Source organism: Vulpes lagopus, chromosome 11, assembly GCF_018345385.1.
Source record: "Vulpes lagopus strain Blue_001 chromosome 11, ASM1834538v1, whole genome shotgun sequence".
NCBI classification, from domain to species: Eukaryota; Metazoa; Chordata; class Mammalia; order Carnivora; family Canidae; genus Vulpes; species Vulpes lagopus.
In genome coordinates this window covers 22,432,838-22,447,982 of record NC_054834.1, presented here as the reverse complement: position 1 = coordinate 22,447,982, position 15,145 = coordinate 22,432,838, and the positions used below count along the sequence as shown (strand labels likewise).

The window sequence follows — 15,145 nt, the reverse complement described above, 5'->3', positions numbered from 1 at the left end:
AATTTATTTATTCATGAGACAGAGAATGAGAGAGAGAGAGGCAGAGACACAGGCAGAGGGAGAAGCAGGCTCCATGCAGGGAGCCCGATGTGGGACTCGATCCTGGGACCCCAGGGCCAAGGATGGTGCTAAACCACTGAGCCACCCATACATTATCAGGGATCCCGTACATTATCAGATTTTAAAAAATATATATATATATGAATTTTTATTGCAGCCAGTTCCCTTTGCTTCATATATAACTTGCTAAAACATTAAGAACAACTAAAATTACTAAAGAATAATAAAATTAAAAGAAAACATAGGCCGAAATGGTCATGAAAATATTGAAATACTAAATAGAAAATTAGATTACTCTTTTTGTTTTTGAGGGGAGGGGAGGACATTAGAGATTTAAAATTTTTCTTTCAAAACATTTCGTAATTAGAATAGGAGTAACAGCCACTCTTGGGTGTATGGCAGGGGCCAAAATTGGGAATGAGAATATAGAAGCAAACAATTGAACTTAACAATGGCAAATGTGCATCTTCAACAAATATAACTTTAATTTTAGACAGCTAACACAAATACTCTGGGAATACATTTGGCAAATAGTTTTATGTGTACTAAAGAACATGAAAAATGAGTTTCTAGAATTCTCTTAAGAGTCTAACTAAAATATAAGCCTGCCTAGCAATGAGTTCTCTGCTTGATTTCAAAATTCACTTCTAATGTTCCAGAAGTTATAATAATAAACAACCTACCAAGAAAGGAAAATTTATTTTTCAGCCAATTGTATATGTGACTAATACTTGAAGTAATAACATAAAATTTTGTTTCATTATGTTGTCATAGCTAAAACATATACAAAATCATTTTTATGTAAAATGTAAGTTACAAAGTTTTTAAATCTTTTTTTCCCTTTGTAATAAAGTTCTATTTTTTGTTTATTTAATTATAGACAAAAGGTTCTCAAACCATGACACCTTCTGGCACCCAGAAAAAAGTTAAGAGAACTCTGCCAAACCCACCCCCTGAGGAGACCTCTACAGGCACTCAGTCAACATACAGCACAGTGGGTACAGTTTCCAGGAGGAGGATCTGCAGAACCAACACAATGGCACGAGCCAAGATTCTCCAGGATATAGACAGAGAGCTTGATCTTGTAGAGAGGGAATCTGCAAAGCTGAGAAAGAAACAAGCAGAACTTGATGAGGAAGAAAAGGAGATTGATGCAAAGTTACGGTACCTGGAAATGGGAATTAACAGGAGAAAAGAGGCATTATTAAAGGAGAGAGAAAAGCGAGAGCGAGCCTACCTCCAGGGAGTAGCTGAGGATCGGGATTACATGTCTGACAGTGAAGTGAGCAGCGCCCGACCAACCCGAATAGAAAGTCAGCATGGCATTGAGCGACCAAGAACTGCTCCCCAAACTGAATTCAGCCAGTTTATACCACCGCAGACCCAAACAGAATCTCAGCTAGTCCCTCCTACAAGTCCTTATACACAGTACCAATATTCTTCCCCTGCTCTTCCTACCCAAGCACCCACTCCATACACCCAACAGTCCCATTTTCAGCAACAGACTTTGTACCATCAGCAAGTTTCACCTTATCAGACTCAGCCAACATTTCAAGCTGTGGCAACAATGTCCTTCACACCTCAAGCCCAACCTACACCAACCCCGCAACCTTCTTACCAGTTACCATCACAGATGATGGTGATACAACAGAAGCCACGGCAAACTACATTATATTTGGAGCCCAAAATAACTTCAAACTATGAGGTGATTCGTAACCAACCCCTAATGATAGCACCTGTTTCTACTGATAATACATATGCTGTCTCCCATCTTGGGAGTAAGTATAATAGCTTAGACCTGAGAATAGGATTGGAGGAAAGAAGTAGCATGGCAAGTAGTCCAATATCAAGCATATCTGCAGATTCTTTCTATGCAGATATTGACCATCATACTCCACGAAATTACGTCCTAATTGATGACATTGGAGATATTACCAAAGGAACGGCAGCATTAAGCACTGCGTTTAGCCTTCATGAAAAGGATCTGTCAAAAACAGACCGTCTCCTTCGATCCACTGAAACACGTAGATCTCAAGAAGTGACAGATTTCCTAGCACCTTTACAGACATCCTCCAGATTGCATAGTTATGTGAAAGCAGAGGAAGATCCCATGGAGGATCCCTATGAGTTAAAGCTTCTGAAACATCAGATTAAACAAGAATTCCGTAGAGGAGCAGAGAGCTTAGATCACCTTGCTGGTCTTTCCCATTATTACCATGCTGATACGGGCTATAGACATTTTCCAAAATCTGAGAAGTACAGCATTAGTAGACTCACACTTGAAAAACAGGCAGCAAAACAACTACCAGCAGCCATACTTTATCAAAAACAATCAAAGCACAAGAAGTCACTAATTGATCCTAAAATGTCAAAATTTTCACCCATTCAAGAAAGTAGAGACCTTGAACCTGATTATTCAAGCTATATGACTTCTAGCACTTCATCTATTGGTGGCATTTCTTCCAGAGCAAGGCTTCTTCAAGATGACATCACTTTTGGCCTCAGAAAAAATATTACAGACCAACAGAAATTTATGGGCTCATCTCTTGGCACAGGGCTGGGCACATTAGGAAATACCCTCCGGTCAGCTTTGCAGGATGAAGCAGATAAACCATACAGTAGTGGCAGCAGATCCAGACCTTCTTCCAGACCTTCTTCGGTCTATGGCCTTGATTTATCAATTAAAAGAGATTCTTCTAGCTCTTCCCTAAGACTGAAAGCTCAAGAGGCTGAAGCTCTAGATGTTTCCTTTAGTCATTCATCACCTTCTGGCAGAACTAAGCCTACCAGTTTACCAATTAGCCAGAGTAGAGGAAGAATACCAATTGTGGCCCAGAATTCTGAAGAAGAAAGTCCACTCAGTCCTGTTGGCCAGCCAATGGGAATGGCCAGGGCTGCAGCTGGACCCCTTCCACCAATATCTGCAGACACTAGGGATCAGTTTGGATCAAGTCACTCATTGCCTGAAGTTCAGCAACACATGAGAGAAGAATCACGAACTCGAGGCTATGACCGTGACATAGCGTTCATCATGGATGACTTCCAACATGCCATGTCAGACAGTGAAGGTAAATTGGGCCTCAAACTACCTTGTTACTCTCGAAACTCAAACTCTTATTTTCCTGCATGTTTAATTTTCCTTCTCCAAGGATGTATTCTACTTTTCTTAGTGCGTCTTTTGCATGTTTACTTCAATTTTATTTCTTGTAAATGGAAATTTAATCTTGTGTATAGATTTCCTAGCATGCTTTTCTTTATTTCTTTTTAGTTTATTATTTTATTGTTGTTTCTTGATTGTTTGCTTGATTTGTTTGGTGTCCACTTTTCTAAAACCATTATCAAGTAATTGTGTCAATAAAATATGGTCATCCTTTAAATCCATAGTTGGAAAGTTTTTAATTGTATGTTTTTTATTTTTAAAAAAAAGCATTTCTAAATATATTGGTCAGTTTCTTTCAGTTTGTGAAGTCATTAATATTTAGAGCCATTAAGTACTATTCTACTAAACTTTGTAATAGAAAATTATTTATATTATTTTTGTGATATCATTGTTCATTAATTCAGAAAATGTTCTCTTTTTGAGAATCTTTGGCTGAGTCCCTGCTATTAGTGTAATCTAGAATTTTATAATTCTCCTTAAATAAAGGATTAATATTTTATTTCTCTCACTATGAGTACCATAATTGACAAGGTTGTGCATTTTGCATTACATACTTGAAACCTTAGCACTAAATATGATATTTACAAAATAATCATATCAATACATAGGAAACATTCTTTATATATAGAATTCAAAAATTTGTTCACTACTCTTGTGAGTTTAGCAAGCTGAAGCCCTCCTGGTTGGTGTATCCATTTAGCCTTTTCCTTGGCTTTGCATTTTGCATCATTCCATTTTTTTGTACTAAATTGTTTTGCTAATTTTTCTGTGAATAAATGATTGAAGGCAAGTATACACTTTAACTAAAAACTGGCTTATGATAATTTTGTTGTTGTTGTTTAATCATATAGAGTGACAGGATTTTAGAGAATTATCTAGTCTAAATTTAATTATGAAGATGAGGGAGGAGAAATACAAGGATATATAGAGTCCTTTCCATGCCAGGAGGACTCATGACCTTTGGTTCTCTTTTTTCCCCTCCCTCTACAGTTTACCTTTGCATGTAGGTGTGATTTGAGTCCTGGAAATAAAATATTTCTCAAGTAAAGATATTATTAATTCATGCCTTTGAAGTCTGCAGAGCACTAAACTAACACGAACACCCCTCCTTTTAAATCGGACATTTTCCTTGAGGACTTACAGGAAAATACGTATTCATGAAGAGAATTTTCTTTCTACTTCTATATCTAGATGCTAATATGATTTTATAAGTTCACATCTTGATTTGAATAGGATTAAAATAAATCTCTGGATCTGAAAGTTGAGAGATTCCTTTTCTTAGTGAAATTCCAACAGACTAGTTACTTTCTTTTTATTTTTTTATTGAAGTTCAGTTTGCCAACATATAGTATAACACCCAGTGCTCATCCCATCAAGTGCCTCCCCAGTGCTGGTCACCAAGTTACCCCATCCCCCCTGCCCGCCTCCCCTTCCAACTAGTTACTTTCTGATTTATTTTCTTCTCTACAGGCTATTGGATTGACCATTTTTATTGATAATTATTCAGTGAAATAAAACACTGTATTTGTATTTTTTTTATTTTATCAATTGTTTGAATCTCTCTAGTTAAAAAGAGATATGACATTTTGTGGAAGCAATTTTTTTTCTTTACTTTTTTCACAATCCACATTTTACACACATTTTATACATATAAAATGATTGCTGCAGAAGAATAAAAAGATACTTCAATAATCATATTGGTAAAATAATAAAATAAATTAAAAACTTTTAACAGGTTTATGGCATAACTAAACACCTAAGGCTATGTGTGTGCATAGAGCATATATTTGAGAATTTGACCAATTCGTTAATTCATCATGGATGTTTTGTCAACATGGTTCCAGACATTTAGATTTTTCTAGATATCCCAAAATGTGGTATTTATTTACATGCAACCATATGAATATAACCAGATGTTTTATTTTTCATTTATATGTTTGGATGATATATACTCCTAATCATTAAGGACTGTATGAAAAACATTGTTTTTATAAATAGATGGTAAGACAGCATGCAGCATACAAAATTATGAAATGTATAAAGATGATACCAAAGAAATAATTAAAATGAAATTTAGATGAAATTACACAATTAAACTAAAATATTTAAAAATTAACCAGATAAGAAATTTAGTTGTAAAGTACATACAGATAGAGAAATAGACAAAGGACAACCATAACAAATTAAATTACATATGTAATATTATGTGTGTGAATTGTAGTGATTATCTTTAAAAGTTGTATGTTTTAAAATGTTACATTATTTTTTTTTTACTTTTAAATCACGTGAACATATTACTTTTCTTCTAGTAAAGCAATGGCCTACTTTTCTTTCGAAATTTTGGATTTCTTGGGTAATTAATTAAGGGACAAAGTAGGAAAAAATTTTCCTAATTATGTAATTCATTTGTGAACTCATGAAATACTGAGAATTTTTTAAATAAATTTTTACCAAATATATGCTATATCTGTATTTCAATGATAAGAAGATCACTTTGAGAGGTGTAACATTCCAACAGGCTATTTAGTAATCAGTAGAGAAAAGCAAACTTAAGTGATTTCAAATTGTTGAACCGATTGTTCATGTGTGCTTTGTCTGAGTTCAATAAAACTTTAGTTTATAGACTTACAAGAATATTTTTCAGATGTGTTCTATATGACTTTAGTTAATTTTGAAATAGCTCACTTGAGGTAAAGTCTAGATAAGCATAATTTACAATGCTTAGTATTTATGGTCTCAACTTGAAAACTACAATTTGATGTGCATGCATGGTTGATTAAGTACAGAACAGGAAGCCCTTTTTTAAAGCAGATTTTGAGGAAAGCTAAGCTAACAATAGTCGAATTATATTTATTTCTATAAACACAAATATTTTGTTGAAAACATTCTCTTGAAGTATACTCCAAGCCAAAAAAAAAAAATCAGTATAGTCACACTGAAAAATTTTTTTCAACCAATATTTAATACTGAGTAGAATTGAACTATTCCCATAACTTTGAATAATGCTAGATCCCCAAATAGCTTACTTTTATTTTATATTTAAGATTTCAAGAAAATATCATCAGTTTGAAACAAGAAGATATTAATCTCCAGGCAATTATTTAAGTTAATTTGGAAAAAAATTATAAAGTTTAATTTTTAAAATGCAGATATACCATGGCAGATCATACAACTGCAGTTATAAACAACTAGCATTTATGTCCCATTTGCTATAAATTATGAAGACAAAATACAATTTTTTTTTTTTTTGACAAAATACAATTTAAAGGTAGATTTGTTCACTCTGGTTGCACTTAGTGATCTATAAATGTTTATGCAAATCATGACAGTTACATACTGACTTACTATAAGAAATAATAAACAATCAAAGTATGTAATCAGAAACAAAATGACAAATTTTGGAACAGGTTGAGATTCTGCTTTATTTGTATAGATATAGCCAAGAAAACATGATTTAAAGGATTGTGTTTCAAATGCATTGAGCAAAGGTATATATTCAAGTGAAATCATGTATTACATGATCCAAGATATGCATTTATTTAAATTAGTATAGATGTTTTTAACGAGAAATAAATAACAAGAATACATAAGAAATAAAATAAGATGATATTACTGTGATTGGGGATAATCTAGTAAGTTTTTAAGAGACCGATAATTAAATTACAGATTTTGTTGATATGTACTTATCAAATACCTATTACATTAAATAGTTTTTCATAAGTTTAGTTTTTCATGTCAAATGAAAACTATGAAAAACTATAATAAATTATTATCAAGTAGATTGTGTGTGAAGATTATATAAATATTAATGAGGTTTGAGGGGCAAATTAATACTTATTTTTTAATGTGCATATCATTATTAAGATATTTAACTTCTTTTTCTAGTTGACTAATTTTTCTGTTTCATTCATCTCCCAAACATTTATTGAATATTATGGCATTTGCAAGGCATTGTTTTTAGTATTGAGGGAGGGGAAATAAGGAAGATCTGAGCCTTATCCTCAAATAGCTTAGAATCTTCTGTTAGAGATCAGATAAGTGCACATACAACCACAAACCAGGTATGTAACATTGCATTTCCTCAAACTGAAGAATGACTAAATTATGACACATCATCAGTCATATTTACTGGGGGGAAATGCTGTGGTTAATCACAGGAGATGACCACAGGACCAAGATCCCAAGACTTATGGAGGTGAGTAGTGGCATATATGCTGTGGGTTTGCCAGTCCTATCAGCAAAGATAAAATGGAAATTGCTTGGGGAAAAAAAAGTGTTGGGAAGTTTTGAAAGAGAAGACAATCTAGGATGTAGACAGAAAAAGAAAACTATGATGAGTTAGAAGAACTCAAAAGTATGACATTGTAGATGCTAGCATTTCAAGAAAGCCTAAGTTGATAGCACCGTCAACAAACCTTTCAGCACAGAACTTGAGAAGTGCTGCTAAATCTGCCATTTAGAAAGCAACAGTGTATTTCCAGAGATCCTTTTTACTAATTAGCGATCCTTTTGCAAAGAATAAAGCTTTATATGAATTCAAATTCTATATATTAGGTAAAATGGGATTTTTGGTCCCTAAATCACAGCTTCAAAAGACTTTGGAGGCACTAAGAACTGAATGGGATGAATAATTTTAAATAATTATATACTTAAATATGGTTGCACTTTCACAAAAGTATTTTGAGATGTCAAGTTTTGTCACATTAGAAACAAAAAAGCAGCTGGTCAACTCTTCAATCTAGTTCCTAAATCTGTGGCTGCATGGAAATAATTGTTTAATTTTTAATAAAATTTTGTAGGGATCCCTGGGTGGCCCAGCGGTTTGGCGCCTGCCTTTGGCCCAGGGCGCGATCCTGGAGACCCGGGATCGAATCCCACGTCGGGCTCCCGGTGCATGGAGCCTGCTTCTCCCTCTGCCTATGTCTCTGCCTCTCTCTCTCTCTCTCTCTATCATAAAAAAATAATAATAATTAAAAAAAAATAAAATTTTGTAAAATATTTTTAATAGTAGGGCTGCCAGGTGAGTATGGCACACACATTCCTTGCAGTAATACTTGGGATCCCCTTAGAAAAAATATTTTCATTTACATATTGAGGGTCATAGAAATGGCATGTTTTCAGAAATACACATTTGATGTTCAAAGCCAGCAGCCACATATTAATAGTGATTGATATGACTGTGGGAAAGTGACAGCCTCTTCTGTACCGAGGGAGGCGTTATCCTTAGATTTTAGTGGTGGGAGGTAGGTTGTGGGGGAGATGAGGAGATAGGAACTAAAGTGTTGAGTTTGAATAGAATGACTTCTGAGGTATATTCACTTGTTTGCTTATCCAGTCACTGTCTAAATTTCTTCTCATTTAACATTTAATTTTGTTTTATTTTGCTCTGAGAGGTTCAACAGGTGTGTACATTGTTTTTTCTAAGTTATCCCATGGCACAAAATTTTTATCATAGTGTTGGAAATGATCTTCATCTTCTTGGGAGTTGTATTTGAAATGCATGAATGGTTAACCAGCCTGGAGCATGTTGGTACTTCAGAACATCTGCTGTCCTCTGTCATCTGTATTAGTTGTGGTTGCAATGTTTGATATCTCCTTGGTCTCCAAAGCCTATCACCTACGTCGTGAAGAAACAGATTGGTTTGACAAACCCAGGGAGTCTCGTTTGGAAAATGGACACGGTCCGGATCGCAAACTGCCAGAAAGATTGGTCCACTCTAGACCAGTTAGTCAACATCAAGAGCAAGTAAGTGCTATATTGAGCAGTCTGTTTAGATCTATCCCCCCCACTGCCACAAAAAAAAACACAATCAATCCATCTATCAGTCAGCCAGCCATCCTAGAATGGTCTCAGTTATCCTAAAATATATGGGACTTTGTCAATCAAGTTCACTAAAAAAACCATTTTTTCAGTAATTTTATTATTTTTTTTTAATTTTTTTCAGTAATTTTAAGTACTAAATACCTTACTTAATCATCCCTGGCTCTACCAACATTGTAACATAACTGTGTTGCTTCTACTGGCCAATGTAAGGGATTCATTCCTCTGGAAGGTAGTTAAGTTTGTACAACGTACCCAACACGTAAAAGTGCAGTACATGTAGCTCCTAAAGACCTTACAGAATGTTGGGTGGAATAGACTTGGGTGATTTCAGTGCTTTCCAATAACAGTGTGTTCAGATGTTAAGATATAGCAAATAAGAAGGTGACCAAACCACGTCAGCTGGGGACAGGGAAGGCTTCAGTTTGGGAAAGAGGGGAACTTAGATTTTAGATTCTATTTATATGGACATGTTTGTTTTATATTTATTTTTGGATTTTATCATCAAAAACTCAAACTAGATACTATTATTTAATGTCTATTTATTTGTGTTTTTTTAATATTTAATATTTATTTTAGAGAATGCATGAGCACTTGGTGGGAGGGTTGCTAGAGGAGGGGCAGAGGGGGAAGGAGAATCCCAAGTAGTCTACCAGCTGATCAGGGAGCCTGATGCTGATCTCACAACCCTGAGATCACAACCTGAGCTGAAATCAAGAGTCAGATGCTCAACCAACTGATACACCTATGCTCTCCAATCAATATCTATTTACAGATGTAAATAAATTTAGAAATAAATTTCAAAGTTAGGTAAATCTGATATCAAAATTCATTGTCATATTTACTTTAGAAGAAATGAGGTGATGTTTGAGTGAATTTTGAAAGACACATAGGAAATCAAGAGTTGGATAAATTGAGGGTGATTAGTCTGGTAACCCCAAAGGCCTAAATCAGTTGCCTTAAAAGATCAGGTATTTGCAGGCTATGTACCCATAATCATTAAAATACCCACAGAAGAGAGAGTTGACTTATTTCTTATACATTAATTCCTAGATCATCCTGTCTGATTAGGGATTCTCTAATAGAGAAGACAAATGTGTTTTGAAGAAGTGTGTTTTAGACTATATGAACTTACTGTACTTCAATGTTTGTCACATCAAACTATAAAAGAGATGACTTTTGCACATATAAACACCATTGAAAAATAGAATCTATACTCAAATTTGATTTCTTCCAAAGAAATTTCAGTTTTCATGGACAAATTCCTAGCTGTTAAGTAGCATTTCTTTCTTAGGAGCACCTGAGTGTCTCAGTCAATTAAGGGGCATACTCTTGATTTTGGCTCAGGTCATGATCCCAGTGTCCTGGGATGGAGTTCCACACTAGAATCCATGCTTGGCGAGGAGTCTCTTTCACTATTCTCCCTCTCCCTCTGTCCCTTCCCCTCCTCCCTGTCCTCTCTCTCAATGAAATAGATAAATAAATCTTAAAATAAAATTATCTCAAAATTTTGTTCTGTTTTATATATGCTATCATATTTTCTAGAAATCTTGGAATTATTCTCTATATAAGTATTCTCTTTAGTTTTTGATATCTTTAATGAATGTAGTTTAGCCCCATCTCCTCTCTGGGAAACATGGGGGAGGGGGTCAAAAAGGTGATGGAGATTAAAGAATACACTTATGATGAAAATAATGGAGTATTTTTTGAAAAGATTTTGGTTTAGGGGTGTGTTTATATAAATACCCATATACTTTCTACTTCATTTAAATGTATCAGACAATTGAATTAGACTTTTCTTAGATTATCTTATTAAAAATCTATTTATAGCTGTAGTTCAGTCTCATCAAATAGATCAACCTGGTGAGCAAGAAAAATAAACAAAATCATTCTGAACATGTTTGTAAAATGTGAATTTACCTCTTTTATCTACAATTACTAAAATAATAAATCTGTCTGCTGAAGATAGCTTCCTTGAGTATATTTTACTGTAAGAATCTCTATGTATTGACTTACTATTTATATCTTACCGGTCTCATTTTTTTGTTTGAAGATTTTTTATTTCCCACAGACCTACATTAAGTCAACAAAAGCACAAATCCTTTTAAAAAATCTTAATAAGATGAAATATATAAACTGAAGCTAGAAAATCACTCCTGTTCAATTATTACCTGACATCACTATTTCCATGGATACTTAGAATAGCCTTGTCCAACTAATTTATTCAACCAGTATTCTTGAAGGATACGTTTTAACATAATCTCTGTCCACCTCAGAAAATATTTTCTAAAATTCTCTTGTATGTTGAGGAAACATTAATAACGTTAATGATCGGGGTGCCTGGGTGGCTCAGTAGGTTAAGTGTCTGCATTCGGCTCAGGTCATGATCTCAGGGACCTAGAATCGAGCCCCACATTGTGCTCCCTGCTCAGTAGGAAGTCTGTTTCTCCCTCTCCCTCTGCCCCGTCCTGCCCCTGCTCATGCTCACTCTCTCTCTCTCAAATACATAAAGTGTTTAAAAAAAGATAACCTTCTGGTACTTTTTGGTTCTAATTTTCTGTTACTAGCATCTCCAGATTTATGATTTTGATCCAATGAGGATATAATACATCATATTTAAACAAAATATATTTATAAACCAATATAATGCCAAAATTAAGCAGAATATATTTAAGAATTATTTCATGAATTTCATGCTAGTTTTTATAAAGAAGAAAATGTAACAGTCCTTGTTAGAATTATTTATAGGTAAACATAATAAAGTAATTTCTTGTTAAAAGTTATTTCTTCCATTTATAAGGCTTTTAAAATTTTTTACTTTGACATTTAACATACTAACAAAAAACTACACATGCAGTTACCAAAACTAGTTATAAAGTGAACAACCATATAACCAACACATTGCCTTCCCCAGACACCACTATGTGCCCCTTCCAGATTGTAATCCTCAACCTGCTTCAAAAAAGTAACAAATATGCTAACTTCTGTAGCAAAAATGTCTTTGATTTTCCTTACAATTTTTTCTAAACAAGCTATGTGAAAGATGACATACATTTTATTACAGAAAGTTCAAAATTCATGTTTTTTTGCATTAATATTTATCTTCAAATCCTGTTTTTGTCATTAACTCATCATAACTGTATTTTGGTCTAGAGAGAATAGCAAAATGGCATTCTCGTTTTATTCACTTGTTTCGTCTCTAATCATAAAAAGGTAATATCGAGCTTTTGGTACTAATAAACCAGATGCTTTTATTTGGAAACTTATGCATAACGAGAATTTATACTAATAAAATGCCCCAGAGGCAAAAGTAATAAAAACAAATTGATTAATGCAAACATGAATTTATCTGCTTTAAAAATAGCTTATGCAAAAATACATGAGAAACAAAAAATTTACTGAATTTTTATTAGACTCAAAATTATATTATTATTTGAATATATACATTTGAATGTATATTATGAAATATATATATATATATTTGAAAGAAAACAAACATGGATTTGCCTTATTCACTTCATCTATAAATAGGACTAATACCCCTGAAAGGGTAATTATAAAGGTCAACACTTCTTGACTCGAACCGAATGCCTCCACATTCTGCGCTAATGCCCATGCCTTCTCCAATCTTCATGCAACTGCAATATCGAGGTACATTAAGCTCCTCTGAGAAAGCCACTCTTCCTATATATTCTGGACCTTTGGTTGTCTTGTTCCTTTTCCCTGAACTCTCTTCCTCCTCTCATCTTGGCTAACTCTGTTTATCACTTAGGTCTCCGTGTACCTACACCATCTTACAAGAAGTCTTCTCTCACACTACCACCACCACCCCCCCACAAATCGGGGCAAGTTTTCTTCTTTTGTGCTCCAATAGTATTGCATGCATTGTCACAGGCTTTAGCTCCTAGAGAGCAGAGGCTCCCTGTTCCATCCACCCCATTTCTATACAGTGCCTAGCACAGTACTTGGAACACAAGAAGGATACTCTCACCCCTGCATCTGGTATGCATGGTGTTTAGGAGAGGGAAGAGGATGAATGTCCATATTAATAAAAGGTATCGTAACACAAATGTTACAATTTCATAAGTATGAAGGCTCAATTATTCATGAAACTATTTATAAGTAGAGAAGAAGAATTCTTTTGCTGAGAGGCATAGAGTTGATAGTTCTTTCAGTGCAGAATCACCGAAAAACAATGATATCAGAGACCAGACTCTGGGGGAAAGGTGTGGACACTGCTTGACATCAGTCCTGCCCTTGTTCCTATTCATTTCAGAAGCAGCACCTATGCTGAAACCCCATCTGCTGGAGAACTCTGAACATTCACCTGCAGTGCTTAGGAAAAAGCTAAGATCCAACTAGTTCATAGATGGAAGAGAAGATACCAGTGCTTTCTACAGATTTTTGGTCACTTTGATCATAATTAGGGCTGTTTAATATTTTTGATTTATTAAGTGAGTTCTTGATGCTAGCTATAGACAGTCTGAAGCTACAGGAGATTCTATGAGATGTTCTGAAAGCAACATTTTATGGAAATGAAGATACTAACATCCTTTCTGTTAACATCATCATAGATGCAAATTAGAAAGTGATAATCACTAGCTGATAAAACTCTGATGAAAAAATTGGGGAAATCTTACAACCTTCCTGAACTGTGCAACAAATGCACTTGAGTTTACATCAAATTGGAAAGACTACTGTTAGGTGAAAATGTATTTTCTTACTTTATTGCTGACCAAGTGGAAAAAAGTGACTTTTTAAGATTGTTATCAAATAAAACATGAAATTAAAGATATTTAAAATAAAATGAAATAATACCAATTTTAATTAGTTTTCTACAGTACCAAAGCAAAGTTTAGTTATGTCTAAGAGTTGTAGTATTTTCAAATACATGTGGTTTAATTTTCAGTAAAAAATTTAAAATCTTGAAAAGGAGATTAGGAGAGGAGTATTAAAAGTGGAAGAAGGAAAATAGAAGGAGAAAATATGAAGGGAGAGAAAGTAAGAAAGGCAGAAAAGAGAAATTCAGAGGGAAGAAGAAAGGAGACAGAGGTAGAGAGACCTGCAGATGGAGGAAACAAGACAGGGAAAATAAAGGGAAAATGGGTATAGTCTCCTTGCCATGAATATAAATAAGAAAGATTTTCAGTGGCGCACAGAGTCATAGTGGTACAAATGATCTGGATGAACTGATTGTACTGACCATAATTTATTCATAATCTTGCAAACAGCAGTTTATTTTTACTTTGAAGAATTCAGATAATATATCTGGACTCAACAGGATTCTGCTGCTGTTCTTTGGGAGAGTGTTTTCTGAATAAGCTTATTCTTTCCTGAAGAGAAGAAAAGCTACGAGCTATAATTTAAGCTTGCAGTTTTAATTCACATTTTGCTTTCAATATGTAGAATTCTAAGAGTTTTATAGGTGGATTTACACATTAAAACCATGTGAGTACTCAAGGAATCTTTCTTCATAAAAATCAACATTTCTTGGGTTCTAACTTCTATTTAATATTTTGGCTTAGTATTCTCATATGCTTCTTAAACATATTTTGAAATAGGTAGTTTTGCATGTCTCTTTACTAAGCTTTATTTTGGTTGTAATTTCAGCCAAATTTTTTAAGATGATAGACTATATCATACTAATAAAATCCTCTTAATATGGATACAAAATATTTCACTATTTTTATTTTTTATTACTTCACAAATCTCTTTTGAAAGCAAAATTCTAGGGTAGCCCAGGTGGCTCAGCAGTTTAGTGCTGCCTTCAGCCCGGGGTGTGATCCTGGAGATCTGGGATCGAGTCCCATGTCGGGCTCCCTGCATGGAGCCTGCTTCTCCCTCTGCCTGTGTCTCTGCCTCTCTCTCTCTCTCTCTCTCTCTCTCTGTCTCTGTCTCTCATGAATAAATAAAATCTTTTTAAAAAATTAAAAGCAAAATTCTATAAAATACAAAACACAAATATTGAATTTCTTTTATTTCAGAAATCCAGGGGAAACCGAGACAATGGAATCTATAGTATTCTCATATTCAAGTCTCAATAATGAGAATTGGAATCACAGGCTTGCAACAATAGCTTTGAGGGTTGATGATTCTACCCGAAG

General features: G+C 34.2%; 1 protein-coding gene across 9 annotated transcripts in view; it reads left to right on the top strand.

The window, feature by feature from the left end:
• PCLO (piccolo presynaptic cytomatrix protein) overlaps positions 1-15,145 on the top strand; it is a 432,028-nt gene that overhangs the window by 256,056 nt on the left and 160,827 nt on the right. For all 9 annotated transcript variants that reach the window (XR_005982658.1, XM_041722030.1, XM_041722032.1 and 6 more), the window contains exons 7-8: positions 941-3,128; positions 8,830-8,966. Coding sequence is in view for 8 of the 9 variants with exons in the window: in XM_041722030.1 (XP_041577964.1) it covers positions 941-3,128; positions 8,830-8,966 (2,325 nt within the window). In the remaining variant the exon portion in view is untranslated. The remainder of the gene's footprint in view (positions 1-940; positions 3,129-8,829; positions 8,967-15,145) is intronic.